At 35.9% G+C, this 27412-nt stretch overlaps 3 protein-coding genes across 3 annotated transcripts; all 3 read left to right on the forward strand.

The window, feature by feature from the left end:
- Nucleotides 1–6740: 6740 nt before the first annotated feature.
- On the forward strand, nucleotides 6741–11715 carry LOC134844567 (peptide deformylase-like). Its single transcript, XM_063861304.1, has 4 exons — nucleotides 6741–7068; nucleotides 10633–10721; nucleotides 10963–11126; nucleotides 11525–11715. The coding sequence occupies exons 1-4, from the start codon at nucleotides 6883–6885 to the stop codon at nucleotides 11674–11676; spliced, it is 591 nt and encodes a 196-aa protein (XP_063717374.1). The 5' UTR covers nucleotides 6741–6882; the 3' UTR covers nucleotides 11677–11715.
- A 3759-nt stretch (nucleotides 11716–15474) lies between these two features.
- LOC134844192 (inositol monophosphatase 1-like) lies at nucleotides 15475–20652 on the forward strand. The gene is made up of 4 exons (XM_063860760.1): nucleotides 15475–15638; nucleotides 16684–16824; nucleotides 17867–18123; nucleotides 20158–20652. The coding sequence occupies exons 1-4, from the start codon at nucleotides 15479–15481 to the stop codon at nucleotides 20503–20505; spliced, it is 906 nt and encodes a 301-aa protein (XP_063716830.1). The 5' UTR covers nucleotides 15475–15478; the 3' UTR covers nucleotides 20506–20652.
- Nucleotides 20653–22456: 1804 nt separating this feature from the next.
- LOC134844218 (inositol monophosphatase 1-like) lies at nucleotides 22457–27118 on the forward strand. Its single transcript, XM_063860799.1, has 5 exons — nucleotides 22457–22690; nucleotides 23754–23855; nucleotides 24543–24669; nucleotides 26185–26323; nucleotides 26670–27118. The coding sequence occupies exons 1-5, from the start codon at nucleotides 22537–22539 to the stop codon at nucleotides 27012–27014; spliced, it is 867 nt and encodes a 288-aa protein (XP_063716869.1). The 5' UTR covers nucleotides 22457–22536; the 3' UTR covers nucleotides 27015–27118.
- Nucleotides 27119–27412: the final 294 nt, after the last annotated feature.

The raw sequence follows: 27412 nt of genomic DNA on the forward strand, positions 1-27412 counted from the left end.
AATCCGACGAGAGTAATACGCCCTATTCCAATGCCTTTAGTGAAATCCGGCTGAAGATGTCTTTCTCGCTGCTACGATCAGCTATCACAGGGATGAGGGAAACGCGGAAGTGGAGAACCGACATCAGCCAAGATTAAAACTTCCATCACTTTGATCTTATATTAATTTTTGTGACATTCGACCAGAATGTACGAAAATTTAATTTCGTATTCGAGTTTTTATCGACCAGAAAAAAAACATCTGACCTGGAAGATTAACGGTTTTAGCAGATCAGCGACGTTATTTGAACGATTAGACGAATCGTGAAGGTCAAAATATTCTGGAAGTTTTAATTTTCAAGAATTCGAATTGTGACGTCACATTTCTGAGAAATGATTGACACGGCCATTTTGGAGAAAAAAATGAGAAAAAAAAACAGAACAACAATAGTAGCAGTGAAAACAACTACGAAAAAATAACGACAGATAGAACTGGAAATTGTCAAAAACCGCTCCGAGTTGTAACGATTGTGCCGCTACAATCGTTACTGAGCAATTCACACGAACGAGGAAGGGTGTTGGGACGGCGTGTCCAGCCTTCCTTAAATCAATAAGGACGTTATTTTCCCGGATTCCAGAATCCAGAGGGTCTCGGGCCCAGAACTCGAACTGATATATATATAAACTTTTAGCTTCCTGGTCATGCCCTAAATTGAATTTAATTAACATCTCGATTCATTTTCAGATAATGAGAAGCTAGGAGTGAGGGAAAGGGTTGATCCATCTTCGATGGAGATGATGATTTTTATCTACTGAGCAAAAACAATAGTAAAATAATAAATAGTAGTAGCCCTGTTTTTAGGAGTGACCTCGTGGTCTGGTGATACTGAGACCAGCCATGAGCTCACTATTTTTGCATATAATTAAGTTAATTTGAGCGTTCTGGGCGAAGCCGGAAAGGACTAAAATTTTTGTCGACCCGATGTTAGGAAAAACATCAAAAGATCTGGCTTTGGCAGGGACGGTGAAAAGCATGTAGAGCTGTGTTTAGACGCTAGCCAGTCGTTTTAGAACCTAGTTTTATTTTCCGTCGATATGTACTTCCGGGCGAATGTTAAATTTCTTTCGTGATTTAACATTGTATTTTGGTTTTCAAATAGGTGCTGGTTTGTCACATTTTAACTCTAGTCGTTTTGTTACTAGAGCTCTTTATTTTTAAATAAGATTTCGTGTCTTGTCTTCTTTTGTGAAACATAATCATAAATGTAAATTCCGATTCGTTAATCTTCTATAGAGGGAGTTTAAAATGTAAATTACGAACGTTTTTGCACATTTGTGCATCATCAAGTTTAAAAGAATTAAAAGTTTAAAAAATGATCATCGAAGAGGTTTTTGATAAAAATAAAAATTTCAAACGTTTTTGCTACTATGTGAATCAACAGGATTTTTTTTGAACTTATCTGAATGAGGATAAAACCTCATTTTACAAATGTTGTTTACAATAATTGAAAATGATCATTGATCATAAAAGCATCCTAAGTTTTTGGCTATACAAAATACTCAAAATTCAACCAATCAGAAGTTTGCAACTTTGGAGAAAAAACAAGAAAAAAAACAATACAACAATAGTAGCAGTGAAAACAACTACGAAAAAATAACGACAGATAGAACTGGGAATTGTCAGAAACCGCTCCGAGTTTTAACGATTGTGCCGCTACAATTGTTACTGAGCAATTCACACGAACGAGGAAGGGTGTTGGGATGGCGTGTCCAGCCTTCCCTAAACCAATAAGGACGTTATTTCCCCGGATTCCAGAATCCATAGGGGTCTCGGGCCCAGAACTCGAACTGATATATATAAACTTTTAGCTTCCCTGTCATGCCCTGAATTGAATTTAATTAACATCTTGATTCATTTTCAGATAATGAGAAGCTAGGAGTGAGGGAAAGGGTTGATCCATCTTCGATGGAGATGATGATTTTTATCTACTGAGCAAAAACAATAGTAAAATAATAAATAGTAGTAGCCCTGTTTTTAGGAGTGACCTCGTGGTCTGGTGATACTGAGACCCAGCCATGAGCTCCTTATTTTTCCATATAATTAAGTTAATTTGAGCGTTCTGGTCGAAGCCGGAAAGGACTAACATTTTTGTCGACCCGATGTTAGGAAAACCGCTAAAAGATCTGGCTTTGGCAGAGACGGTGAAAAGCATGTAGAGCTGTGTTTAGACGCTAGCCAGTCGTTTTAGAACCTAGTTTTATTTTCCGTCGATATGTACTTCCGGGCGAATGTTAAATTTCTTTCGTGATTTTACATTGTATTTTGGTTTTTAAATAGGTGCTGGTTTGTCACATTTTAACTCTAGTCGTTTTGTTACTAGAGCTCTTTATTTTTAAAAAAGATTTCGTGTCTTGTCTTCTTTCGTGAAACATAATCATAAGTGTAAATTCCGATTCGTTAATCTTCTATAGAGGGAGTTTAAAATGTAAATTACGAACGTTTTTGCACATTTGTGCATCATCAAGTTTAAAAGAATTAAAACTTTAAAAAATGATCATCGAAGAGGTTTTTGATAAAAATAAAAATTTCAAACGTTTTTGCTACTATGGGAATCAACAGGATGTTGTTTACAATAATTGAAAATGATCATTGATCATAAAAGCATCCTAAGTTTTTGGCTATTCAAAATACTCAAAATTCAACCAATCAGAAGTTTGCAGCTTTGAAATTCGCGCTAAAATTACATCAAGATTTTATCATCAGACTTAAATTTCTGAGACATTCTCTTAATTTTATCTTTTAATGAAATTAATTTTGATTTTGACTTTAACTTTTTGACCTGTCTTTTTTTCCAATTTCGAAACATGTCAATTGTTTGTTTCGAAATTTCGGCTTTTATAATTGTTGTGATAAACTTATTATTAGATTTGTTATGTTTGATGTTTGTGCCTGTTTGTGGAAAACCCTCTGAGGGATTTTAGAGACAGGTCTGTCAAGTGGCTTTCTGTGGGGAATTGGGAAACTGGACCTGGCTCGAAGAGTCTGGTGCTGCACCGCTGGACCTACTGAGCTCGGGTAAGATTGTTCCTTGTTTTTAATTTTTATAATTCGATTTTAAAATTTAAATTAATTTAATTGACTTTTATTTTTTTAATTTAGTTTGCTGATTTATAAAATTCCCAATAACCGATTATCATGGGTTAGTTCAGTCCCCTAAAGTCCAGTCAAAATCCTTTTTTTTTGCCTTTATGCTGAGTCAAGATGAGGAAAAATAACAAAGAGTGTACAAGCAAAGATTGCTTAAAACCTTCAGGACTGATAAATTGGATTAGATGTGATTGTTGTTCTAGTTGGTATCATATCAGTTGTGTAAAAATTTCTCTTAGCGACTCTAAGAAAACCCAATGGTTTCAGTGTCTTTTATGCGTTGATGTAAAATCTGTTAATAAAGCAACAATAGGTAATGATTTTGTGCTAGACAATTACGTTATTACAAGCATCTCAAACGTCCGAGTACTCAAGAGAGTACCAAAAGACTCGCGTGTTCCCTTGGCGGAAAGTCTGTCAGACAAAATAAATGACATCGTCTACAATGTAGAAGATGTTATAAAATGGCTAATTTTTTTAATGTCGTTCTTGTTTTTTTTGGAGCAACCGAAAAGAAGTGGACGTAAACAGACCACAAGCATGAGCTCTTTGATAAATAAAAAAATTCGAGCAAATTACGTGTCACTTCCAAAACCCCATCCCCAAGTTTCAAGCCCGCCTCTGAGTGACCTCGAGCAGAGAATAAAGCTAATAAGTAGTAAGCTAGTAAGTAGTATGAAAGAAATGTAAAGGGAGGAATAAGGCTTGCTGCTACGGACGACAAAATTGCTCCTTTTTCAACTGATAACTATCAAAAGTTCTTGTCTAAGCACCCTCAGCGAGCCAAATTTGCAGCTTCAAATCCAGAAAAGTTGGATAGTTTTTTCGCAATCGATTTCGACCTATACAGAGCGATGATGTCCTTTCCGAACGGATCAGCAGTAGGTCCTGATAAAATTGTTCCTCAAATTTTTAAAGATCTTGTTAGTAAGGCAAATGGCAGTGCAGGACTTAATTTTTTGAAATCGCTTACCAAGCTGATAAACCTCATTGGAGATGGCAAAATACCCGAACCCCTAAGACCTTTTTTTGGCGCAAAGCTTATCGCCCTCATAAAAATAGACGGAGGGTTGAGACCGATTGGCATAGGCAGCACGCTGAGAGGTATCGCGTCTAAATGCGCTGGAAGCAAGGCCCTCTCCGAGCGACAAAATTTTTTCGGTAACGTACAGGTCGGATGCGGTACTAAACGAGGAGCAGAAAAAGCTGCGCACTCATTTCGAAACCTAATTGAACGCGACGACAACCCAAAATGTACTGTTCTTTTACAACTAGATTTTAAGAATGCCTTTAACTCTCTAAATAGAGAAACAATGCTGAATCATGTTTATTCAAATCGCCCCGAATTGTATAATTGCACCCATTGCGCGTATGCTAAACCTAGTTACCTTTTTTATGGAAGCTCTGTCATAATGTCACAAGACGGAACTCAGCAAGGTGATCCTGAACCCCCACCCCTTTTTGCGGAAACAATTCATACACTAGTCAAACAGTTGGAGTCGAAAATTAACATCTGGTATTTAGATGATGGAAATTTAGCCGACGACTATAAGGTAGTACTCCGAGACCTTAAAAATATTCTGAAATCGGAACAAATTTACGGCCTGAGCTTGAACACTGAGAAGTGCGAACTTTGTTTTTTGGGACCGACTACTAGTACACAGTATAATTCAATTTTAACACAATTTCGAAAAATATGCCCCAAAATAAAAATAAAAAATTATGGAGCTTGAAAAAATCTCGGATGTCATTGACAAACTAGACGCCCATTATGGTTCTTACCTCCTGAAAAACTGCTTTAGCATGCCAAAACTCCTATATTTTTTGCGTACGAGTCCTTGATTTTTGCAAAATGATTTTTTGGAACGCTACGACAAATTACTAAGAAATTCGTTATGCAAGGTCACTAACGTGAAAATGGAAGATAACCAGTTTTTACAAGCAGTTCTCCCGGCTGCCAACGGTGGCTTGGGCGTTTCTTCCGCTCGTCTACTCGCTTTACCCGCTTTCTTAGCCTCAGCAGTAAGAGCAAAAGATGCCTTGAGCGAAATCTTTGGTTTGGAGCATGTGGATGGAACCTATGATGATGCGCTTAAACGGTGGTTTGAACTTTGAAAGAAATCCAAAAAAATTGGACGAAGCCGCCAATTTTTGACAGCGAATTTTCAGACTTGATTTTACGACTCGAACCAACGCACGTAAAAAGATTCAACGCGTTCCAAGATTGATTTGGCTCCCAATGGTTGAACGTCATCCCGTGCAAAAATTTACGGTTAAAACTGTCGAACCAACAACTCAGAATTGCGATAGGACTTCGATTAGGCTCACAAATATGCGAACGGCATAAGTGCGTGTGCGGAAAAGACGTTACCGAGGATGGTTGGCATGGTTTTTCTTGACTCAAAAGTGCAGGGAGATTCTCTAGGCATTCAAACCTGAATGCCCTTATAGAGCAGAGGTTATCTCCCACTCACATTCCGTCTGTTTTAGAACCACGACACCTCTACAGGACCAATCAGAAGCGACCAGAAGGTTTGACGCTCGTTCCATGGGCTGTTGGTAAGCAGCTCTTGTGGGATGTAACGGTAGTAGACTCCTTAGCTCCTTGTAGGATTAATCAAGGGTCTGTTTGTAACCCTGGTACGGCTGCCGCTGAAGCGGAAGAGCGAAAAATTGACAAGTATGAAGATCTTGTAAATGATGAATATCTTTTTCAACCGCTAGCTTTTGAAATTCAGGGCGCGGCCGACCCCAGCCCAGAAACTTTTTTGAGCAAGATTTGGAAGAACCTAAGCATATGCACTGAGGAACCCAGAGCAGGCAGCGTTTTAAAACAGAATCTCCCTGGCAATGCAGATTGCGAACTCCGCTTGCGTACTCGGAACAATAAATGACAAAATAACTTTCGACGAAATTTTTTATTTGTAACACTTGTATATTATATTTTCTCGTGTCGAGTTGCGTGTTCTTATTGAAGAAACGTAACCCGTATCGATTTTAATTAAAAAGGATTTAAACACTTGTCATCTTCTTTTATCATTATCACTTGCATATCTAGAAAATTACAAGGATTTTGACTGGAATACGTGATGAAGGGACTCCTGACTGTAACCTCGGTTACTATGATACTTTTGACCATCTGATTACCCTTCAAAAAGCCAAAAATAAGTTTTCGATACAAAAATTTAAAGGTCAGTTCCCTGCTCCTGAACTCATCGCGCGTGTTTATCTCGGTCTCACCTTCCAGATTTGAAGTGCTTCTATTGTCAGTAGCTTGACGTTGGAGTTAGCTTGGTCTATAACCTCCCATTTCTACGAACAGTGATCTTTTAAGTTTGCTTAAAATGGGTTAAATTATTCACTAAAATAGGATGAAATTATTACATCAATAAAATAATCATATTAAGATTGTTTTTTTTGCCAGTTTTTGTGTTTTCTGTTTTTGGGTCAACGGTCGTTTACCACTTATTGCCAGCTTAAATAGTAAAAGAATATTTAATGCTGGTGTTTTGTGTTACCGCTTGTTTTTCTGAAATTGATTTTATTTTGTTTCCAAAAAAGTTTCCTAACTTTTTTTCGACTTAGTTGTTACCGTCTCTGTTCGCTAGCTTGCGTTGATGATGATGATTTTTTCAGACTTGGATTTTTAGAAAACAGGAGATGCATACAGAATATGTATTTGATTTGCCTGAAAAATCTCGGTTCTCAACGATGCTGATTTGAAAGTTTTGCCAATTTCTCATCTATAAGACCAACATGTTGCAAAATTTATTCAAGCTTAAACGCGCCACTGACTTTTGTGTCTATCTTGGTCATCCATTGCTGAGAGAAAAGTGTCAGCCGATAGTTTGGGAGAAAGACGAAGAGCTTGTTTCAATTCTCGTGTCGAAAATGAAAGCCATTCTGCAGCTACCTAAACGCTCACTGATCTCGTGGAGAAGAGTTAGTATTTACTTTTTAACAAAATCTTTTTCGAAAGCAAAGAATATACGAGCCGCGGAAGTTTTCATTCCACGCTTTTGGGAAGTTAGCCAAATTGCTTCAACATCCAAGTTTACCTTAACTATTGTCAGGCGGCTGCCGTAATTGCAATTCATTAAACATTTTGTGTGTGTGTGTAGAATCGTTTGTTACTCCTAATTGGCTGAGTCAAAATAAAGAATGATTTACATTGTAAGAAGTACCCATGGTGTGCATGACATGTAAATGTTTTTGAATTTGGGGAGTAAGGAGAAGAAAAGATTAAAAAGAAAAAATTGGGGAGTAAAGAGAAGAAAAGATTAAAAAGAAAAATTGAAATCGTTGACTGATAAGTTGCCGGTGCAGTCCATTTTCTGATATGGTTACATAAAAACATGTGCATTTTCTGAATTATATAATTTTCTAACAAACTAAAACGCACTGAAAACCAACTGGAGCTTTGTTAAGCATTGAAATTGGGATTATCGTCAAAATGTGAAATTCTATTTCTTTTTTGTTAAACACAGAATTGTTTTACCCTTTGAAGTTTTTAGTAAATTGTCGAGCTTTCTAAATCAAAATCTATTATTTAATAGTCGTTTTTTTGCTATGGGCGCTATATTTAATCTTTGAGCCCGCCAAACGTTTAAGGAAATTGATTAAAATAAACACAAGAAAAGTTCAAGATATAGTAAGCTCGCACAATGCAAGGTAAAATGTCTCAACAGATTGTTTATCTAATCACCTCAATTTGATGCCTTCTGTTCGTTTCAGACAAGAACTTTAAGCTGTTATACCGTGCTCAAAATATTTTAATACTCACCAACCGATTCAAGTTAAAGAGAGTTGCCACATTTTCGACAGACATAGTTAGATAAAGAAAATATGGATTAATGCGAAAAAATTTTTCCACGCAAAAAGAAATTTCTCATACAAATTTTAGATCCCAAATTAGTCTAAAAGTTCAAATTTGCATGTATTTTTTTCTTCTTAATCAGCTGACTGCTTTCTTTTCGTCAGTTCTTCCTGTTTGAACGGTTGCTGCAAATTACTACTATTAATGCGTTTATTGTGCGTTTTCCCATTGTGGCGGAGTTGGACATTAGGAAATTGCCAAACTATCGTAGCCGCGACCGTGTTTTTAGCTTGTAGATCAACAAGACCTGTTATTTTAATTACTACTTTATTGGTAACTCTGTCTTTATAAGTGACTCCTGTAACCTGCAGATCTTTCACATCAGCTTTGAAGAGAGCTGGATATTGCCCTGGTCTGCGCCCAGATTTCAGAGCAGTAAATCAGAACTGGGCAGAGTTAAGCTCAGTAGATATGACGCATTCTAATCAAGTCATTATCTTTATTCAGCAACAGAAGCGCAATTTGCCTCCATTTTGTCCAGAAAGCTGCTATTATGACCGATGATGCACGTATTGCATTACTTTCATCGAAAAATCATATCACTCAGATTACAGAACTCTTTGTCAGTACTCATGGTTTCAAATTGATTGATCGGTAGAGTAGCATTCTGATTTGAGCGATAATTGGAAGGATTATTGCATCTTGAACAAACATAATTAGTATTTTGTTTACGTATTTTCCTCAGACCACCTCATTTTTTATGCACCCATTGGTTACAAAAACCTGCAGCGTGTTGAATTGGCGCCGACTCCCATTAAACAACAAGCCCATGAATATTCCTATTTTTTGAGGAATACATTTTTGGCCTGAAGTCAAGTGCTTTGTCTTATCTACGTTGATCTTTAAACTGCGTTTTTGCAAAGCCTCATTCCAAGAATTAAACTTCTCAATAGACTGGAATTCCGTTTCAGCGGATATCACAAGGTCATCTGCATATCGCATGGTACCATGGAACGACATTTTCTCGTGGTCTCTTCCATTACTATTAAAAAAAACAATGGGCGAAGTGCCGATCCTTGATGCACGCCTAGTTTAATTTCGAAGTAATCCTTCTTTGGGTCGGCGAACTCGGTGTGCAGACTCGGCGAAATCGGTCTTCGACTCGGTGTACAGACACAAAATTAGTCGTACCAAATTTTCTGGAACTCGCTGTTGCCTCAGCCCATGGGACCAGTTCCCTCGGAGCACGGTCGAGGACCATTTCGAGATCAACATTTATGTGATGCAAATAGTTCCTTCAATTGTCCCTTAAGAAAAACGGCATCGGTAGTTGATCTACAACCCTTAAAGCCAAATTGCAAGTCATTTATTTTTTATCAATTGTCTCAGACGTTTTATCTTGTACTTTTTTGAAATATTGAATTGTACTTATCTTGTACTTTTTCATCTCTCTGTAGGCTATGTTTTATAGATTTAAAGGGGTTTAGATTTTGATTGACCGTTGGACAATTTTGGGTGTTAGCTTTCAGGTTTCTCTTGTTTTCAACTCGTAAACAATAAAATAGTCTACGATCAAACTCATTCAAGTTAGTGCAATAGTTTTAACAGTTTCGTTTCGTATGGAAGTTAAAAGAATCAATTGTTTTACTTCTGAGAGAAAGTATACATGTATTACAGGGCTATACGTTTTTTATGGTACGCTACTTTTTTTTAGAACTATTAGATATTGACCTTGTTTCATCAATGAACCTCGACATCTTCTAGGCAACTTTTCTTTTGGTCAAGAGGTTAAGCACGCGCCTTCGGAAGGTAAGATACAGGTTTCTCGCCGGCGCCTTGATGTTCTTTGATATGATGAAAATTGAATTGTTTTTGGGATAACTTGAATTATCGAACTAATATTTGTCTGCTTTTTTATTGGCTTACTTTCCAAAGCATGGCTTTTTCAAGGCATCTTTTTTTCTGATTTAAGCAATTATCGCTATATTTGATGGCCGTTCTGTAAGTTTAGGTACTCTGATTTTGTTTAGTTACCTTGTAGATTTTTTCACTTAGTGTAAAACATTGTATTTATAAATTTTATAGCTCAAAATTGTCTAGGAAAACCTTTCGGCACAAGTGGTGTAGTCTGAGTAATATCAGCTGAGTTGCCGCTCGATTATTGATTTTTACTGTTTTTATAATGCTCAAATTTGGCAAAAGGAAAAGCAAAAGTGTAAAGGTCACGAAAAACGTGATTGACTTCTAATTACAAAGTAGATTTTAATTCAAATTTCCCAGCTGAGTGATAACTTTATTTCGATCCAGTTTTCAAAATTTAGGTTAACACTATCAGAAAAGTTTCAATTATAAATTGTTCTTAAAATTCAAAGAGATTGTAGGTCTTTTTTTAATTTGAATTTTGAAAGTTGAAGTTTTTTTTAAAAAGCAAGTCAGTCTTTTTTCTGTTTCCTTGCGTTTATTGACGATGCTGTACCATCTGTGTCTGTTGTCTGTGTTTATTTTTATCCCTGGTGTTCAAACGGCTGCTAAGGCAATAGCGGAGTACAAGCTATACGTATACTTTAGGCGCGTATTTTAACGAAAATGGCGAATTCGCCTATCGGTTATCATCTTACCTACTTGCTGTTTCTAGAAACACATGTCTATACGTGTTTCCCTGTGTTATTTGTTTGCTGTTTTTTTTGCAGTCGAGCAACAGCAGTGATGTTCCAATTGGGATTTCTGCCAATCAGTTGGGTCACGCTAAAAGGATGTTTGCAGTGCACATACCTCGTGAGTAAGTCTGTCCTCACTGTTAGAAACCTGAACACGAAAACAAATGATGTTATCCCTATGAGTATCTCCTTTTTCGTCCGATTCTGATTTCTATCTTTCAATAAACTGTTTTTAAAAGCTGGCATTGTGATCTGCACCCAGAATTTACTCTGCGTGTATATTTGCATTACTGAATCAGATTATATCTCAGTTTTTAATAAGGAGATTCATGTTCCTGGCACTACAAAAAGTATTTGTAATAGATTAGTGCTGCGAGATTCTGGAGGCGAGCCATTGCCCTTCTCTGTGTTCGTCAACCCCAGAATGAAAATCGTGAACAGTGCCAAATTTACGAGCAGAGAGTCCTGTGTTAGTGTTCCTTGTGTAGACGGTGACGTTTGGAGGTACTCAAACGTCATCATTGAAGGTGAGGACTTTTACTCTTTTTATTATTGGCATTTTTGGTTTAAGTGGTCGCTCCTGATAAAAATTTGCAGTGGGAAGATATTACTTTTGAATATCTATTAAATTGGAACACATAATTTTCAACAAGCCCGAATCTTTGTCCAATATCTGACTTCGTGATGATCAACTGGATTTATATGATATTTAGCTCTGATTAAGCAAATATATAGCCGTTGTAAATCAAAGTTAACTTAAATTCTTGTATTTTAATGCAAAAAACTTTTCAATTACTCAATATTGACATTGACCTTCTTTTTAAAAATATTTATGTTAGTTTAGATGAAAGTTAAGATAATAAATCATACAATTCCTTAGTTGCCAATATTTACTAAGAATGTCATGAAATGTTTTGATTGTTAGCTGAAAATGAAAAGAGGCAACCTGTTAGCATCAATTGCAGAGGTCTTTTGTCGGCAGTGATGCAGCACGAAATGGACCATTTGAAAGGGGAAGTGTTCCTAGACCATCTGCAATCCACGAAAACTCTTCGTTACTCACCTCCTATTAAATAAATAACCTGATAAAACTAAATGATAGACTGTTTTATTTCACACTGTTTTCAATTGAGAAGAAACATTTCGGGCTTAAGTTCCAGACTTTTGGTCTTCAATTCAAATTTTCTTTGATCAGAATTTTCTCTTCAGATTTAGAATTAGTTAATGTTGATTTTGAGATAGAAATAAATGCTGCTGTCATAGGTTTTTCAAGGCGAAGGTTGGCCACTGACATGTAAGTTTTTACACAATTTCAGCTTAATAAAGTTTATAAAAGGATGTTCTAATTTGAACTCTTGTTAGAGTGAATATGGCTGATTATTCTCAAACACATCGGTTTCTGAATGAGCGTTCTCTGAAAATAATCAACGACAGCTCCGTTTTTTAGCGCGAGTTTTTTAAAAAAAAAAAACTGGTAGTTTCAGAGCAAATAAAAAGCGAATCTTTGATGCAGTGCTGTTACGTACGGGATGATGTTTTAGAATTGTCTCATATGCAGAAAAAAAGTTAATGAAATAGAAAGGTAAATATAATGGTCCCACCAAAATTTTTTTTATAGTAATGTTCCTATTTTCCATTGAACTTGAGATCACAAACCTATTTTGCAGATTTTCACAGCTGTGGTCTAAACTGGTTGTCGGCGAGATCAAGATCGGGAGCCTGACCAAGGATTCGATCACACTAAGATCTGTTTTTCTGTTGGCATATATCACGGTTTACCTGCTTGTCACGAGGTATCTACCGTACTATTCCCAACTGAGAATGTTAGGTAGTTGCTAATAGAAATTTGAAAGTTAAATCATATTAAAGAGCCAGATAATAAGTTCCTGTGGTGTCATATTCAAGTTTGGTCTATCTTTATTTGGAGTTTTAAAAGAGGTTTTGAGAAGATTTTAGTTTCTCAGTTTTATTATCTTTTGCGAGAGCAAGTGACTTGTAATCAGGTACAACTTTTTATCTCGTAAGAAAATTTTCTTCAAATATGTAAGAAACTGAAATTGCGTTATTATTGAACCTAAGCAACTTCCATGATTCTTATCAGTTTGCTCAGAGGTAATGCTGGCGCCTTAGCACCCCTAGGTCTGTAGTTCAAATGCCGGCCGGATCTTGTTTTTTTCTTCAGTTTGTGTGAAATTGATTTTTTTTTCTGGGATAAATTGATTTGTCGGACTGGACTGTCTGCTCATTTTTAAGAGTCGATGAAAGTAGTCTTTCGCGGTGTGACTTTGATTTCGTTATAAATTCAGTTCATTTTTTTAAAAGGCAGGCAAACTCCACTATCGAACAGCAAAAGTGTAAAGGTCACGCAAAAGGCGATTGTCTTCTAATTGCAAATTAGATTTTAATTTTCAGATTGCCCAGCGGAGTGAAAACTTTATTTATTGATCGAGTTTTCTCAAATTGGGTTAATTTTATCAAAAACAGTTTTGGTCACATATTGTTCTTGAAATTCAACGAGCTTTAAGGCCATCTTATTTTTGTTCTTCGAAATTGAAGTTGACTGGCGTTTATTGTCTTTTCTATTGACTTGCGTTCATTGACTTTTTTCCAACTGTCTGTTGGCTATGTTTGTCGTTCAATTGCCAAAACACGGAATTTTTTTTCCATTTTAGACAATTTTTGTCACAATTGACATTCGTTCTGTTGTTTGTAAATTTATCGACTCGGGTTCTAAAAATCCGAGTGCATGAAGTTTTTTAATTGAAAAACTTAATTAAATCGTTTAAGCTTGTTTCATCGATTTAGTCAAGCTTATTGTGCTGAGTTTAAAAAGCAAACGTTATATTTTTTTGTTTTGAGTATTTCAGTGGAAATGGGGAATAAAAGCTACACATTTTATGAAATTATGCGCTCAAAAAATGACCATGATTTATGACGTTTTTTGTTTTCCGCTCAAAGGCGTAATTGTAGTTTACGCCTGTTGCAAAAACACTTTAACACTTTAAAAACATTAATGGTGCAAAAGTGTACATATAGTTTCAAGTATTCCTGCTTGCGATTAGAATGCGTTACCAAATTCAATTTTGACTTTTTCGGGCTAATAACTCGTATAAAAATATCCAATTAATCACTGGACAACACGTGCACTCCATTTACGTGCTGACATGTACAATTTTTTGAAAATTTAAATCATACTATTGAACTGCTGATATTACAGTACAGTTTAGAAGTTGTATTAGTACTCTTGATATCGAATATAATTTCAAATTTTTTGGCTTCAGCCTTTTTGATTTAGATGTAACGACTGGGACGGCAAAGATAAGGACCTCGAACTGCAAAAGTCCTAAGCGTGATCCGGCCAGGACCTGATTTTTTTTCAGATCGAAAGTTTCCCGTTTCAAAAAAAAATTACGGCCTATAGTCCGTCTGATAATGTTTTGTCGGCTTCGTTGCCGCATTATAGAATTTTTTTCTGCAGTAAGCTATTATCATTGAAGTTGCAATTGTTTTGATTCGCTCCTGTCATATTTAAGTTCTGATTCGCTCCTGTCATTTGAGCTTATGTTTGATCTGCTTGGTGACTGTTTGAGGGGATACATAATTTTTAACCCCCCGTGCGCCTCAGGAACACACAAAAGGATTTTGAAAAACTTAGAATTTCAGAACTTATTGCTCAAAGTGTTTTATGATACAAATATTGTTTTTATTTTGAGGTCGGCTTGAAAGGTAGATGTCAAAAAATTTCGTTCACTTTCAAAAAATATTGATATTGACCTCAAAAAGTGATAAGCAAAAAGATAACCATACCCTAAGGGCGTCCGTAAGTAAAATAAAGAAAAAAAAGTTGCAAATTATTTTTGTGGCTTAGCAAACTAACCGAGCTCTAGCTATGCTGCCCGTGTCAAAACGAAGGTCTGATAGTTTTGACTGCCCTTCAAACAGTCTTTTTTTTTGGTTTCAAAGATAGTGAAATGAACTAAAGCGTCGTGACTCTTGCCGAAAGCAAATCACATGATTAAGAGTAATGAACGCAGTGAAGATTCTTAATTAGGTCTTGTTTTTTTTTGTTTTTTTTTGTTAAGGAAAAAGTCCTAAAATGCTCTAATAACTACAGATAGGCATTCATACATATGAATGCATTTATGAATGCACTTAGGTATATATGTACGTTTGGGTTCAATTAAAATTCATCTCCTGAAAATTACGTAAATAGTACCCTCGAAATACGAACGTGGAAATGGCGCAAAAAAATGTGAACGATTTCTTTTTTCGAAATAATAATAAACTTTACCTATTGATCCAGTTTTCTCAAGTTAAGTTAATTTTATCAGAAAATTGCCAAATACACATTGTTCTAGATATTCAAAGAGCTTCAAGGGCATCTATTTTTTTTCTTTGGAATTCGAAAATTTTCAATTTGAAGTTCGAGATTTTTTCAAAGTCAAATGTTTTTTTTTTGTTTACTTGCATTTTTTAAAAACCTTTTTCCAACTGTGAGTTGGCTATGTTTGAAATTGTATCAATTTCTGTATCAACTCCTTGAAAGCTGCATAAAGTTTAAAGGACACTCAGAAATTCGTCTTGACACGAGCAGCATAGTTTTATTTGCGTCGTATAAGATGGTTTCCGTGAAATTTTGAACGCTTTTGTTTGATTGGTGTGTAATAGATTAAATTAAAAGAAAAATCCTGAAAATAGCTGCAGGCATCGACTTTGAAAATTCTGCGAAAAGTTTGTGACAAATGATACTTTTTAAAATATGGTGCTGAAATAACTGTGGCTGTTTGACCATACAGATTGCTCCGTCGTATGATTTGCCCTTCTGATGGGTGTCTTCATAACCTTAAGATGGTTATGTTTATTTGTTTCAGTTGCAAGCATGTCTTCAAGTGTTGATTCAGTAAAAGTGTACAGGACATGGAAGGACCTTGCGGTTAAAATGTGTAAATTATGTGGTAGCAAAATTATGGAAGACGTGAACAAGAGAAATTACTTGGAGAGCCACTCGAATGACCTTGCAAGTGGAAGTTTGAAAACAGGTGAGCTAGTATATCTCAAGGTATTAAGCGCACCGAGTGTTCGCTTTTCTGACTTTCAACGTCGTACATTTTTGACGAGCTTACCATGCTTTATTTGGGAATTACGTACCAAACAAAATTTCGTCGGAACCTTTCAGAAAATTCGTGCAAAACACAATTTTAGTTGAATAGGTAGCTGGATGTGATTACCGTCTTCATTTAATCACTGTTGAATTTTTCCGACCATTGAAAATGGAGAGGAACTTTGTATTCGGGTGTTTTAATTTTCTTTTTTTTTCCACGCAAAATCAGGTACCACAAATAATAACCGGACTGGGTTGAGTGATATATCATATTAAAGCCCTTTTAGTCGTGATTCGAAAGACATTTAGAAATTCCAAAAAAATTTCCCAGTTTCGAGAAAAACCGGTTTGAAATTTTTGCTTTTTCGTCTAGTTTCGAGCGAGTGAGCAGGCTTACATAAGCTTATTTATGCTTAACTTATGCCTTGAAATTTTTTTTCTCAAATGAAGTTAGTTGTTAGAGTTTTAAGCTTCATCTTAAGAATCAAACACTTCAAAAATTTGGGAAAAAATTTTGAAAATAAAAAAAAATATATATTTTTTTTCTGCTTTTTTGTTTTTCTTGTTAATTGTCTTCAAAAATTGTTTTCCAATTTGCAGATTTTACTATAAGTGACGAAAATGTCTAAGCTCTATTTTTTCGCTCAGATTTTTTTTATCACAACTCGCCGAAAAAACGACACTAATTTGAAAAATTCATAATAATTTCGTTGTAATTTTCTAAGACTGGTCGGAACATTCTGTGCTATTTGAGCACTACCCTGAGTTCTTTTGCATTGGAGCTACTGTTCGTTTTGGCATTTTTTAAAATTGATGGTCATGACTACTGTATAGAACAATGCAAAATCTTTAATTCAGTGTATTGTCATAAACATAAGTTTTTCGCTGATGTAAAACATGAAACACTTTTGAATATAAAGCTTGGTTATATAGACATTAAAAATGGTAAAATATGAAGCTCGCTGATTGAAAAATTTTCTTAGGAGTAGTTAGTATCAAAAGTACAGTTGCTGACCTAGTGACAGAAACAGACCAGGAAGTGGAGCGTATGATCAAGGAGATGATCAAACAGAACTATCCCGATCACTTCTTTGTAGGGGAGGAAACTTCAGAAGAAACAGGAGGTAGGTGTTTCGTCACAATTCTGATAGAGGGGTCGCAAGAAACCAAACGGGTCCCTAATGTAAATAGAAAGCCTCAAAATTGTTCAATTTTGTGCTTTGTTGATGTCAGTTTAAGTATCGAATAAATTTGAACGACTGAGGCAGGTTAGGTTAATAACGATTGAGAAAAAGCTTTGAAACGACCGACCGGAGCATTTGAGTTATTTATTTGTGGTATTTGCCCAAAAATTATGTACTTTGGCACCCCTCTCTCACTTGGTTTTTACCGGGATTCCTATATCACACTTTTACTGGTGTTTCCCCACAATTTCTAGAAATATAATCTGGAAGGCTACCCATTTTATTTATGGATTCACATTCACTACACACAATTCTGATAGGCAAAAGGTGAAAACTTTCCAGAAATGATCAAACCCCTTGTTAAGTCGACTATATCCGTTGGCTGCTTTGGTGAAAATATACAGTAATTCTGAAAATGAGTTAAAGCTTTTTTTGGTTGCGGCCTTTTCAAATTTATATAAATATAGTTATAAATACGGCGTTACGTAATTTATATGTAATATAGGATTTTTCTGGAAATAAAGGTCAGCTCTGCAAAGATTGCTGACCTAAAGAAAGATATGGACTATTTTTTCATAATTCGAATGACTCTTATTTTATAATAGAGCCATTCGAAATATGAAAAAATTGTCCATATCTTTTTTAGGCCAGCAATCTAAGTCAGCTGTAAAAAAAAGTAGCAGATTTAAACAGAAATTCGACCCCCTGACCACAAAGGGTCGATAACTGGTACGATTTTAGGAGATCCATTTTTGCTCAACGAACCTTAATGTTTTCTGTGTGCGTCATTAAAGGCAAATTTTGAGGGGCGAGCGCGCGCTGATTAAAAAAACAACACGTTATTTGGTCAAAACTTTTGACGAAATTTTAAAAAATTTGAAAATCCGCCCTCCTCCGGAAAATCCTAGATCCGCCCCTGAATTCCAAATATTACAAACGTACAACTGATATTAAGTTGTAACATGTTTTTTTTTATGTCAAGGAAAGCTCTCACTAACCAATAATCCAACATGGGTGGTGGATCCGATTGACGGAACAACTAATTTCGTCCATAAGAATCCGGGGTTCTGTGTTTCAATTGGGGTTCTGCACAACAAGAGACCTGTCGTAGGCGTAGTGTATGAAGTGTTTGGGGATAACCTCTATTGGGCAGTGGAGGGAATGGGCGCCTATCGTAACGGAGAATCACTCAGTGTAACTGATTGTGATAAACTGGAGAAATGTCTGCTTATGACTGAAGTAAGTTGTTCTGTTTTTCAGAAAAGTCAAATGGCCAAATGTTGGATTAAGCAACAAAACTCCTGGCTTCAAATCCGGTTAGGACTAGTTTTTAGACTTTTCCCGTAAACTACTTTTACATATTCTCGTAACATCTTTCAGTAGCCCCGTCGCCTTTCTAGTAGCGCCGTCGCCAGTAACGCCATTGTGTTTGCACCGTAAAGTCTGGGGTTCAAGTCGGATCTTCTTTTTTTCTCAGTAGTATGCAATTGACACAAAATTGTTTGTTAAAATTGAATTGTCGGACTTTCGTTTGTCTGCTTAAGTTTTGTCGGCTAAGTTGCCACATCACGGATTTTGCAGTTGAATATCTGTAGTACAATTGTTGTTCATTCTAGTTTCAGGGGCGACTTGAAGGATTAACTTTTTTCATAAAATGTTTTTTTTTCGTTTCAACTGCTCAAGTTTTGTCGGCTAAAATGTCGCATTCGGGATTTTGCTTTTGCTGTAAGCAACTTTCATTGCAGTTGCAAGTACATGTCTTGTTCATTTTATTTTCAGGGGGAACTTGGAAGATATAGAAAAAAAATATCATTTTTTTTCGGCCCAACTGGTGTCTGCTCAAGTCTTGTCAGCTAAGTTGTCAGAAACTGAAAATATTCGACTGTTTTTGGACTTTTGTGTCTGCTCATTTTGTCGGCCTACACCCCGCAGAATCGTTCAGCTTCTTTTTGGCATTCTGAAAGCTCTTTGTGAAATTTCTACTGGCGCAGGTAATTTTGTTCCAGGATTTTTTTGTCCTTTAAGTGCAGTTTCTATACAATTTTTTGAATGTTTTTTTTTTTCGATTTTTTTCTAAGTTTGCTGGTAATCGTAGTCATTCGTTTTGTATCGCAACTGATGGGAAGCTCTTTTCCATCTGTTCTAAATGCAAACTGCATTTTTTTGTGCTATTTTATACTATCGTCCGGCTGCTGAATTTTGTTGGCTTAGTTCCCACAATGTTTTTCATGGAAATTCGGTTTTTCTTCTAACAGAATGACTGTTCTCTGTGAAAATTCTAATAATGATTGTATTTGAGGTCCGTGTTTTGAATTTTTTAGCAAGTTTTTTTAAGATTTTGGACGAAAAAATATGAAAAAAAGCTTGCATCGCATTTACATCGCATCTGAGTTTAAAAAACAAAGAATGAAACGTTTTCGTTGTCTTTTGAATTGCTTTACTAAAACTTTTCTGGTCACAATTTTCTGTGCTTCTTGCAAAGCATCTGGCTATTCATAGTTTTTTTGCTTTCATATGTGAGCTTTTGATCAATGTTTTTATAGAACGAGTTGATATAGCTCAAAGTAGTGCTCATTTGGTAAAAAATTTGGCAATTCATTGGCATATGTTTATCCGGCCTATTGTTGGCTTGTTTGGGTTATTTCAAGAGAACATAACACAGATTCGAGGGCGTGAGACTCAATTTCTTGATTTAGGGGTTCGATTCCGAATCTTGGATACAGTTATTTTTTTCAAGGTTTATTTTTTTAGTTTTTTCCTTTTTTTCTAGCGAACTTTTTTAAGCGTAATGCAATAGTACGACTTCTATTTTTCCTAACCTGAGACGCAAATATTGATGCCACTTTAGGGAACCTGTACAGCTTTCGATAGCATGTGCTTTGTAATTCGATTAGTAATACGTTAACACAGCTGATGCATTTCTGATTCTTCTAATGAACCCAAAATATCAGTACAATAATAAGGGCCCGATTTCAGAATTTTCCAACTCAATTTATCTCGCAATATTTTTGAAATGCTTAGGGGCAGGGCGTGAGACTCCAAATCTCGAGATCGCAGGTTCGAATCCGATACTTAGCAAAGTCTTACTAATTCGAGCCCTTTTTCTTTTTTTCTCATTTCACTTTATAAAGCTGTTTTTTGTCGTGTTACCGCTAGTGTTGGCGAAGCACAGCTTCGCCTCTGTGTTTACTTTAAGAGCCAATTTTTGGCGCTGTGTGGCTTGTGTTTCCGAATTGCAGCTTGCCTGTGTTCAAATTTGATTAATTTTTTTAGACAACTTCTAGACGAGACGAACAATCAATCTCCGACGTTACCAAGACCATTTCCAATCTGCTCGCAGCCGGTCTGTCCGCAATGAGGATGACAGGCAGTGCTGCTCTGAACGTGTGTAAAGTGGCTGAGGGTTCTGCAGATGGCTACTACGAAATAGGACCCCATATTTGGGACGTGGCAGCTGCAGCAGTCATTTTAACGGAAGCCGGAGGACATTTGCTGCATCCGAAGACTCTAGAACCAGCGGCTTTGGAAGCGCGAGAATTTCTAGCAGTCGGTGAAAAAGTAGAGTTGGCGAAGTTGATTAGTCCGCACGTAGAGAAGTCGTTTCAACTTGAATCTGATTAAAGTTAAAATAGCTAAATTTGCTAAATTTTTAACGGTGATACCAATATTTGTATTTGGATTGTGATTTCAATTTATATCTTGAGAAATTGTATGATTGTGTGTATTTATTTGAAGGAAACTATTTTATTGCTTAGAATGGTTAGTTTATTTTTCCAGATAATTGTTTTGCTAAAGTGAAGCAAAAATTCGTAACTTGTTAATTCGTAGCAGTAAATTAAGAGGTAAATACTGATTTGCACACTATATACCACTGGTGCCTAATTTTAGAGCTCTCGAAGAAGCGAAAAAAGAAAATTGAGAAAACTTTGTTCGTTTTCTTAGTTTATGAAATGTATTAGTAAAAAATGCTTAAATTTTCAAAAAAAGTTATGAGAAAAGAAGGTAGTATAGGTATAATTATGTTTATTACATCAAAGAAAATGAATAAAAAATTACAAATTGATACACGAATCAGAAAATGACACACGCAAGACATGTGATGAGTAAAACTAGCAAAAAAAGTGATAGAGTGACTTCTTTCTAATATGTTTGTCGAACTTTACTATAAAGTTTTGTTAAATATCATACAAAACAATGAAGTAAGTTAATCTTGCGCATACATTTAGAGGCTGAAACCAGCACAATGTAAAATTTGGGCAAGAATAAATTTGTGAGTTTTTGATGACCTCTCTTTGTGATATCATTAACTTTTACTTTTTTTGTTGTTAAACTAAGCTTCAATATTTTCTGCTTTTGTATTGATACTCTACAATTATTTTGATATACATAATACATTGTTTTTCCACCTCAACATAAAACGGTTTTTGAGTACTTGTTGAGTTTCAACGACTAAAAACAAACCATATAGATATTTTTCTCAAAATAGCTCTCAAATGGCACCTGCCAGCAGGCTTGTTGCCTTGGGGCGTCCATTTAAATCGGCGCTACAAAAATTGTATATATCATAAATATGGTTGGTAATGATCTCGATTCATAAGCGAGTTTGTTATCGTTTAGTTTTCATTAAGTTTGATTTTGGCGCAAAATGTTGTTCGTCTTAATCAGTTTCGGCTGATGGTATATCGGCATACTCGTCGAAATTTTGACTTGTGCTTTGGCTGGATAAAGTCAAAGCTGTGTATCTGATTTTTTTTTGTGAGAATAATTTTGTTTTCGGCTAAACGGGAGTCTGCACATGTATTGTCGGCTTAGCCACTGCTGGATAATTTTGCATGAATGCCAAATTAGCGCTGGTAAATGTGTTTCTAGACTTTTTTCCTGGCCTTGAACTTAATGAGTTTTTTTCAAAATTTTAAAAAGCGGATTTCTGTCATCTTCGGTCTGCTAGCTTGCCACGCGATGTTTTTGTAATGTATTGCAAGTGAGGCAACGCTCCGCTGTATCCCTGTGTCAATCTTCTGACCATGTTATATACATAGGGGAATTGCAGATTCTGTTTTACAGCGTAATGCTATCGGAATGAGGAAAGCTGTTTGTTTAATCACTTTAAGTTTTGTCTCGGTAGTTACTCCTCATATATTAGAAATATGCGTGAAAACATCTGATTAGAGTTTTGTATTCCAACCACTGAACTGGTGGTGCTTTTATTGCATTAGTTCCAAAAACTATAACTAAACAAAAATTTTCTAATTTTTCTGTTTTCCTATTCTTAATGCTTATTTTTTGTTCTAGAGAGTTCTAAAAATGACTTGTTTGAAGTCGAGTAAACCCAATTTTTGTTATTACTCTCAAAATCCGAAAGAAAAAATCCTGGGATCTTTGATTCTAATTTTTCTTGTTCCTGAGTAAATTTTTGTTCTGCACTAAAGATTGAACCAGGAGTGTTAAATGCGTGATTTCACTTTCGGAAACTCTGAATGGTGCAGTGCTTGATTTTGAATGTAATGAATGAAATAACTGCTCGCTACCGTTATGGACTGGTTTCTTATCTGGTCAGTTGGCCACGAAATTCAGTCTGATTATCAATTCACAGTATTTGTTCTGCAACACTTCTAGCAGCGATCAAAACTTCTTTCTTTTCTGGATCTAGTCATGCAAAATGGCTATTCGAAGGATGATTTTCTGTTATGGCGAGATTTCGCTGTGAAGTTGTGCAGACATAATGCCTCAGTGGCCAAAGGGTTCCAAGAGAGAAGAAAACTGGACGAAGATAGTTTCAAAGTGGACACAAAGCTTGACTTCACCGGTACAGTTGAAAAGATAAAAATAGAGTTTCAACGAAGTGATATACGTGCTATTTCAATAGCTGTCAAGGATGGATCTAAGATTTTTGCAAGCAAGAGCGAATGTTTAATCAAATCAAAAGTTGGATCTTGTTAACTATACCCCCAATAGTAACTTGTAACGAATCCCCGCTATAGGGAACGAACTGAACAGTTAGGCATATACGAATTTTGTACCATGTAACTATTCCTCAACCCACCCCCTTATTGCAAAAGTTTTCTTTACCCTTCTTGGACCGAGCAAATTGATTTTCCTTAATTTTCTCAAAATAATTAAGCAGTAGATTATAATTTGGCAAAAATGTCTACCCCGTTTCTAAAAATAAGTCTAAATTGGCACATTTTTAAGACTAGCCGGCCAAAAATAGATCATGTCGTTAAATAGTACTCAAACTTGCAGTTTTTTGCTAAAGTGACGATCCCCCGAGAATGGGAGGCGGTCACTCCCTGCCTAATAAATCCATCCCTATTAACTCCACCAGCAATCATTTCAAAAATTTCGATAAATCGATTGCAAAACTTTAAATTCGAAGTCTTATAATTGTTTGCTTCGTTTCCATTTTTAAAGGCTAAAGGCACCTAAAAATTCTTTAGGGTGCTTGAGTCTCTTCTCAACATGCCGTTCTTTTTGTCGTCAAAGAGGTTAGTTTTTTTATCATAATTATTTTTCTCTGCTCTTTCTCCACCCCCTTCCCCCACCTGCGATTTTTTACAATTTAATTTTTGTTCACATTGTTCGATTCCTACAAAAATTGGTATGTGGCAAACATATTCGGTCTTCATACATAACCTTGTAAAACGCCTGGTTATACTGTAAAATTGATGTCTAATCGAGGCGGGGGGGGGGGGGGGAGGGGGCAGGAAAAGAGCCTTTCTCGCCTTCGGCAACAGAGTGTAAGCTTTTTTCACGATTGGCTTTTGAAAAATTTCGGCGGCCTTTTTTTGGGCGGCCATTACAAATTTTTCCACCTCTGGCAAAAGACCAGATTGACCATTATTTTTGCTTATACTTCTCTTTTTTGACAGATTTAGTGACTGAAGCTGATCAGCTGGTGGAAGACAACATCAAGTCGGCTATTTGCACTTCTTTTCCAACTCACTCATTTGTAGGCGAAGAGTCCGCAAAGGGTAAGAAAGGATTTAATAGCTTTAGCGAACAAAATTGGCTTTAGTTTCAAAAATAAGTAAAAATAGGCGTTGAAATTAATTGTAGCAAGTGAGAGATTATCAGTAGCGAAATTTTTTCGACCATTGAAAAATCAGGTCTCACAAATAATCATCGGGATTGGTCGAGTGTATGTAGAGTATATTATATGGAAGTATACTTGGAATTTGTCGAGTATATGGAATGTATATTAAAGCCCTTTTAGTAGTGATTCAAACATTTAAACGTTTCCGGCAAAAAGTTTAGTCGTAATGGGAAAGACCCAAAAAATGCAAAGAAAAAAGGAGCGTGAAGATGTATCCTTGTATTAGGAAGCATCCGGTAATTGCGATTCGATTTTAATCTTAATTTGAAAAACAATTTTATTTTAATTTGCTGATCTAAGTTGGACACAAACTGTCAATAACCACTGATAAATATAAGTGATGTTCTTTATGCTTTAATGCCATGAATTCGTGAATGTAATATAGGCATCCAATTTAGTCCTTCTCAGCCCTATGATTGGTTGATGTCAGTGGTTGCAATTCTTGCCTCCAATTACCCGAAATTTTCTAATAAAAACTCCGGGTAATTATTTTTATTTTAGCAAAGCTCGATTGAAATGTTGGGTGTCTAACCTCACACTTAAGTATAAACTTAACATTTTTCAGGTCAGACAAAGTTCTCGGGCAGTGATGTGGAGCCCACATGGGTTGTGGACCCCATTGATGGAACTATGAATTTTGTTCACGGCTACCCTGGATATTGCATTTCCATCGGGGTCATTTACAAAGCCAGGTCTGGATGGATTTAATAAATCTAAACTAGCAGTTCGCTGTCAACTATAATTATATTTCCACTCCTTTACAATTATGCATGCTGAGAAAAACTTGTGAGGGATCTTTTATAGAATCCGTTGAATAATACTTACATACTTAAGAAGTAGCTTTTAAAATGGTGACCATTCGACTAGCAAAAAGATCGACTAGCATAAAAGTTTGAAAACATGAAAATGTATCGACTAGCATAATTTTGACAGCTTTTTTTCTCAGAACTACAAAACAACAAGAAGAATAATCAGCTCAAATTGAAACTTGAATTTCTGATCTGAGAATGAGAAAATTGAATAATTTAGAAAATAAGCTTTCAACAAGAAAATTAAAATCCTTCTCACACAAATCGTGATAACTTACCTCCCGACCTGTAATGGCTTAAACCAAACACTGATTGCCGCGAAAATTCGGAAATGTATGAAAAAACTGTGATGTACATATATTTTTTCGTTAAATGTTTTCATTTCGTATAATGTTTAATATTGTTAATAAATGAATTTTGTGTTTGATTTTGTATGCTAGTCGATACAGTTTGCAGTTTTAAAATTTTTTGCTTGTCGAGCTTTATGCTTATCGGTACAATTCCTTTAAAATGGCGTTTTAAATAATAATTATTTTTCTTCTGGTAAATAGAGTTGAACTAAAGCAAATATCTTGTTTTTGCTCACCAGTTTCCAGAGAGAAATATCTCCTGTCAGAAGGACCGGATCCCCAAAATTTTTGTTAGCGAATCAGAGTTAAGTATTCAAAAATCTGACGAGTTAAGCAGAAAAATCAGTATGTTTGGGACTGTTGAAAAGATGCTGATTGGTTGATCATTTTTGTGCATTTGGTCCTTCTATCATGAGAAAAGAGCCCATCTTTTTTAGAGTAATGAACGCAGTGAGCACTCTTTGATAGGTCTTGTGATGTTTTAAGTTTTTTTTTCGTTCTTAGGAAAAAGTCTAAATTTTTTCCCCGTTCAATTTTGATTTTTTTTTGCGGTTTAACTTTTTTAATTTTTGTTCATTTCCTTTGCTGAAAGGAAGGCAAACTCCACTACCCAACAGCAAAAGTGAAACGATCACGAAAAACGTGATCGATTTCTAATTTCGAAAGTGGAATTTAGTTATCAGATTTCCCAGCAAAATAAAGCTTTACCTTTTGGTCTAATTGGGTTACTTAATCAAGAGAGCACTAATCATAACTTGTTCGAGAAATTCAAAAGAGTTTAAGCGGCATATATTTTTTTCTTTGCGATTCGAAAGTTGAAGTTTTTTTTTCAAAAAACATGTCAGTGTTTTTTTGTTTCCTTGCGTTCATTACTTTTTTCCAACTGGCAGTTGGCTATGTTTGAGGAATATCCCGAACAAGTGTATTCTGTGGTTTTCTAAAATCGGGAACAAATAGGTGCCCCAAATGCATAATTTCGCTAAAAGTGAGGAACATCCCGATGAAGCATTGATTAGTATTCACTATTAGGTCAGTTATGTTAACCTAGATCTGTGGTTGGTGTCGTGTATGATATTGTGAGTGACAAAATGTACTCGGCTGTGGAATCTGAAGGCGCTTTCTGCAATGGAAACAAGATCCAAGTTTCGTCCTGTGAGAAGATGCAGCAGTGCATGCTTATGTTAGAGGTAAGCTTTCGGCGACTTGTGGCTGTGGATCGGAATTACTAGTTGATATAATCTAAAAGAGATAAAAAAACAGAATCTTGGCTATGTAGGAATCAAGCATTTGCTCCTGAATTTATACAAAGGTTGAAAGTTGAAATTATTTCCAGCAAAATAAATTATGAATTTTCATTCACAAGTTTTTATGATGATTTTGGTTTTTTGGAGCGTATTACAGAAAAGCCGAAAAAGCCAACTTTGATTCCCTTGATTCAAGCGAAAAAATTACTGAAGTACTCGATTTATAAGAAAATCGAAAGGTCGTGGCAAAAAATTTCTGTACATATCTTTAAAACCGCGCTTACTTTAGCTTCCCTTTGTGAGAGATGCAACTTGGTGTTGTGAGGCGACTGAGACATTGAACAATCTCCTCTCGAACCACATTTGCGCCATTCGGATGTCGGGCAGCTCAGTTCTTTCCTTCTGTCTCGTTGCCGAGGGATGTGCGGACGCGTTCTTTGTTGCCGGCTGTCACCTCTGGGACGTAGCTGCAGCAGCTGTCATTGTCAGAGAAGCCGGCGGTGTCTTCCTGGATCCCTTCACGCTAGGCGAACCGAAGCTAACCAAGCGAAAGTTTTTAGCCAGTTGCAGTATGAATCTAGCAAGTGCTTTGAGCACTCATATAAAATCAACAACTGAATTTAAAGAAGACTGATTTCTGGGTTTATAAAAATATTTAATGCATTGATTGGTAAGTTCAGAATATATATTAGCCAAGATTTGCTCAATTTGATATCATAGCTCATACGTCTTAAAGGCAAAAGCTTGAGTTGCAATATTAAGTTGTTTGCGTTCTCTCAAAGAAACTCGTTTGATCTGATAATTGCATCTTAATTTTTTTTGAGGGAGATTTTCGCCCACAAAACAAAGCTAAAATTAAAATTACAAATTAGGTTCTGTTTATTTCCGCAAAATAATTTTGTTAAAGATTTATATCGGCACAGAATCTCAAAATTATCGGAAGTGAGAAAGTTTTTTTGGACTTCCTAGGTTACCTAGGCCTTGATTAGCACTTGAATGGTTAGTTGGATACCCTCATGATTACACTATTTT

Source organism: Symsagittifera roscoffensis, chromosome 4 (genome assembly GCF_963678635.1).
Source record: "Symsagittifera roscoffensis chromosome 4, txSymRosc1.1, whole genome shotgun sequence".
In the NCBI taxonomy this organism is placed as follows: domain Eukaryota; kingdom Metazoa; phylum Xenacoelomorpha; order Acoela; family Convolutidae; genus Symsagittifera; species Symsagittifera roscoffensis.

What these genes read in the sequence shown, in the direction of transcription:
- LOC134844567 (XM_063861304.1), top strand. Translation starts at nt 6,883, where the DNA reads ATGTTGCAAAATTTATTCAAGCTTAAACGCGCCACTGACTTTTGTGTC. An exon ending in GCAGTGCACATACCTCGTGA is followed by an intron (nt 10,722 to 10,962) that starts GTAAGTCTGTCC and finishes TATTTGTAATAG; the next exon opens with ATTAGTGCTGCGAGATTCTG. An exon ending in CTCAAACGTCATCATTGAAG is followed by an intron (nt 11,127 to 11,524) that starts GTGAGGACTTTT and finishes TTTGATTGTTAG; the next exon opens with CTGAAAATGAAAAGAGGCAA.
- LOC134844192 (XM_063860760.1), top strand. Translation starts at nt 15,479, where the DNA reads ATGTCTTCAAGTGTTGATTCAGTAAAAGTGTACAGGACATGGAAGGAC. An exon ending in AAGTGGAAGTTTGAAAACAG is followed by an intron (nt 15,639 to 16,683) that starts GTGAGCTAGTAT and finishes AAATTTTCTTAG; the next exon opens with GAGTAGTTAGTATCAAAAGT. An exon ending in AATGTCTGCTTATGACTGAA is followed by an intron (nt 18,124 to 20,157) that starts GTAAGTTGTTCT and finishes TAATTTTTTTAG; the next exon opens with ACAACTTCTAGACGAGACGA.
- LOC134844218 (XM_063860799.1), top strand. Translation starts at nt 22,537, where the DNA reads ATGCAAAATGGCTATTCGAAGGATGATTTTCTGTTATGGCGAGATTTC. An exon ending in GGGGTCATTTACAAAGCCAG is followed by an intron (nt 24,670 to 26,184) that starts GTCTGGATGGAT and finishes ATGTTAACCTAG; the next exon opens with ATCTGTGGTTGGTGTCGTGT. An exon ending in AGTGCATGCTTATGTTAGAG is followed by an intron (nt 26,324 to 26,669) that starts GTAAGCTTTCGG and finishes CGCTTACTTTAG; the next exon opens with CTTCCCTTTGTGAGAGATGC.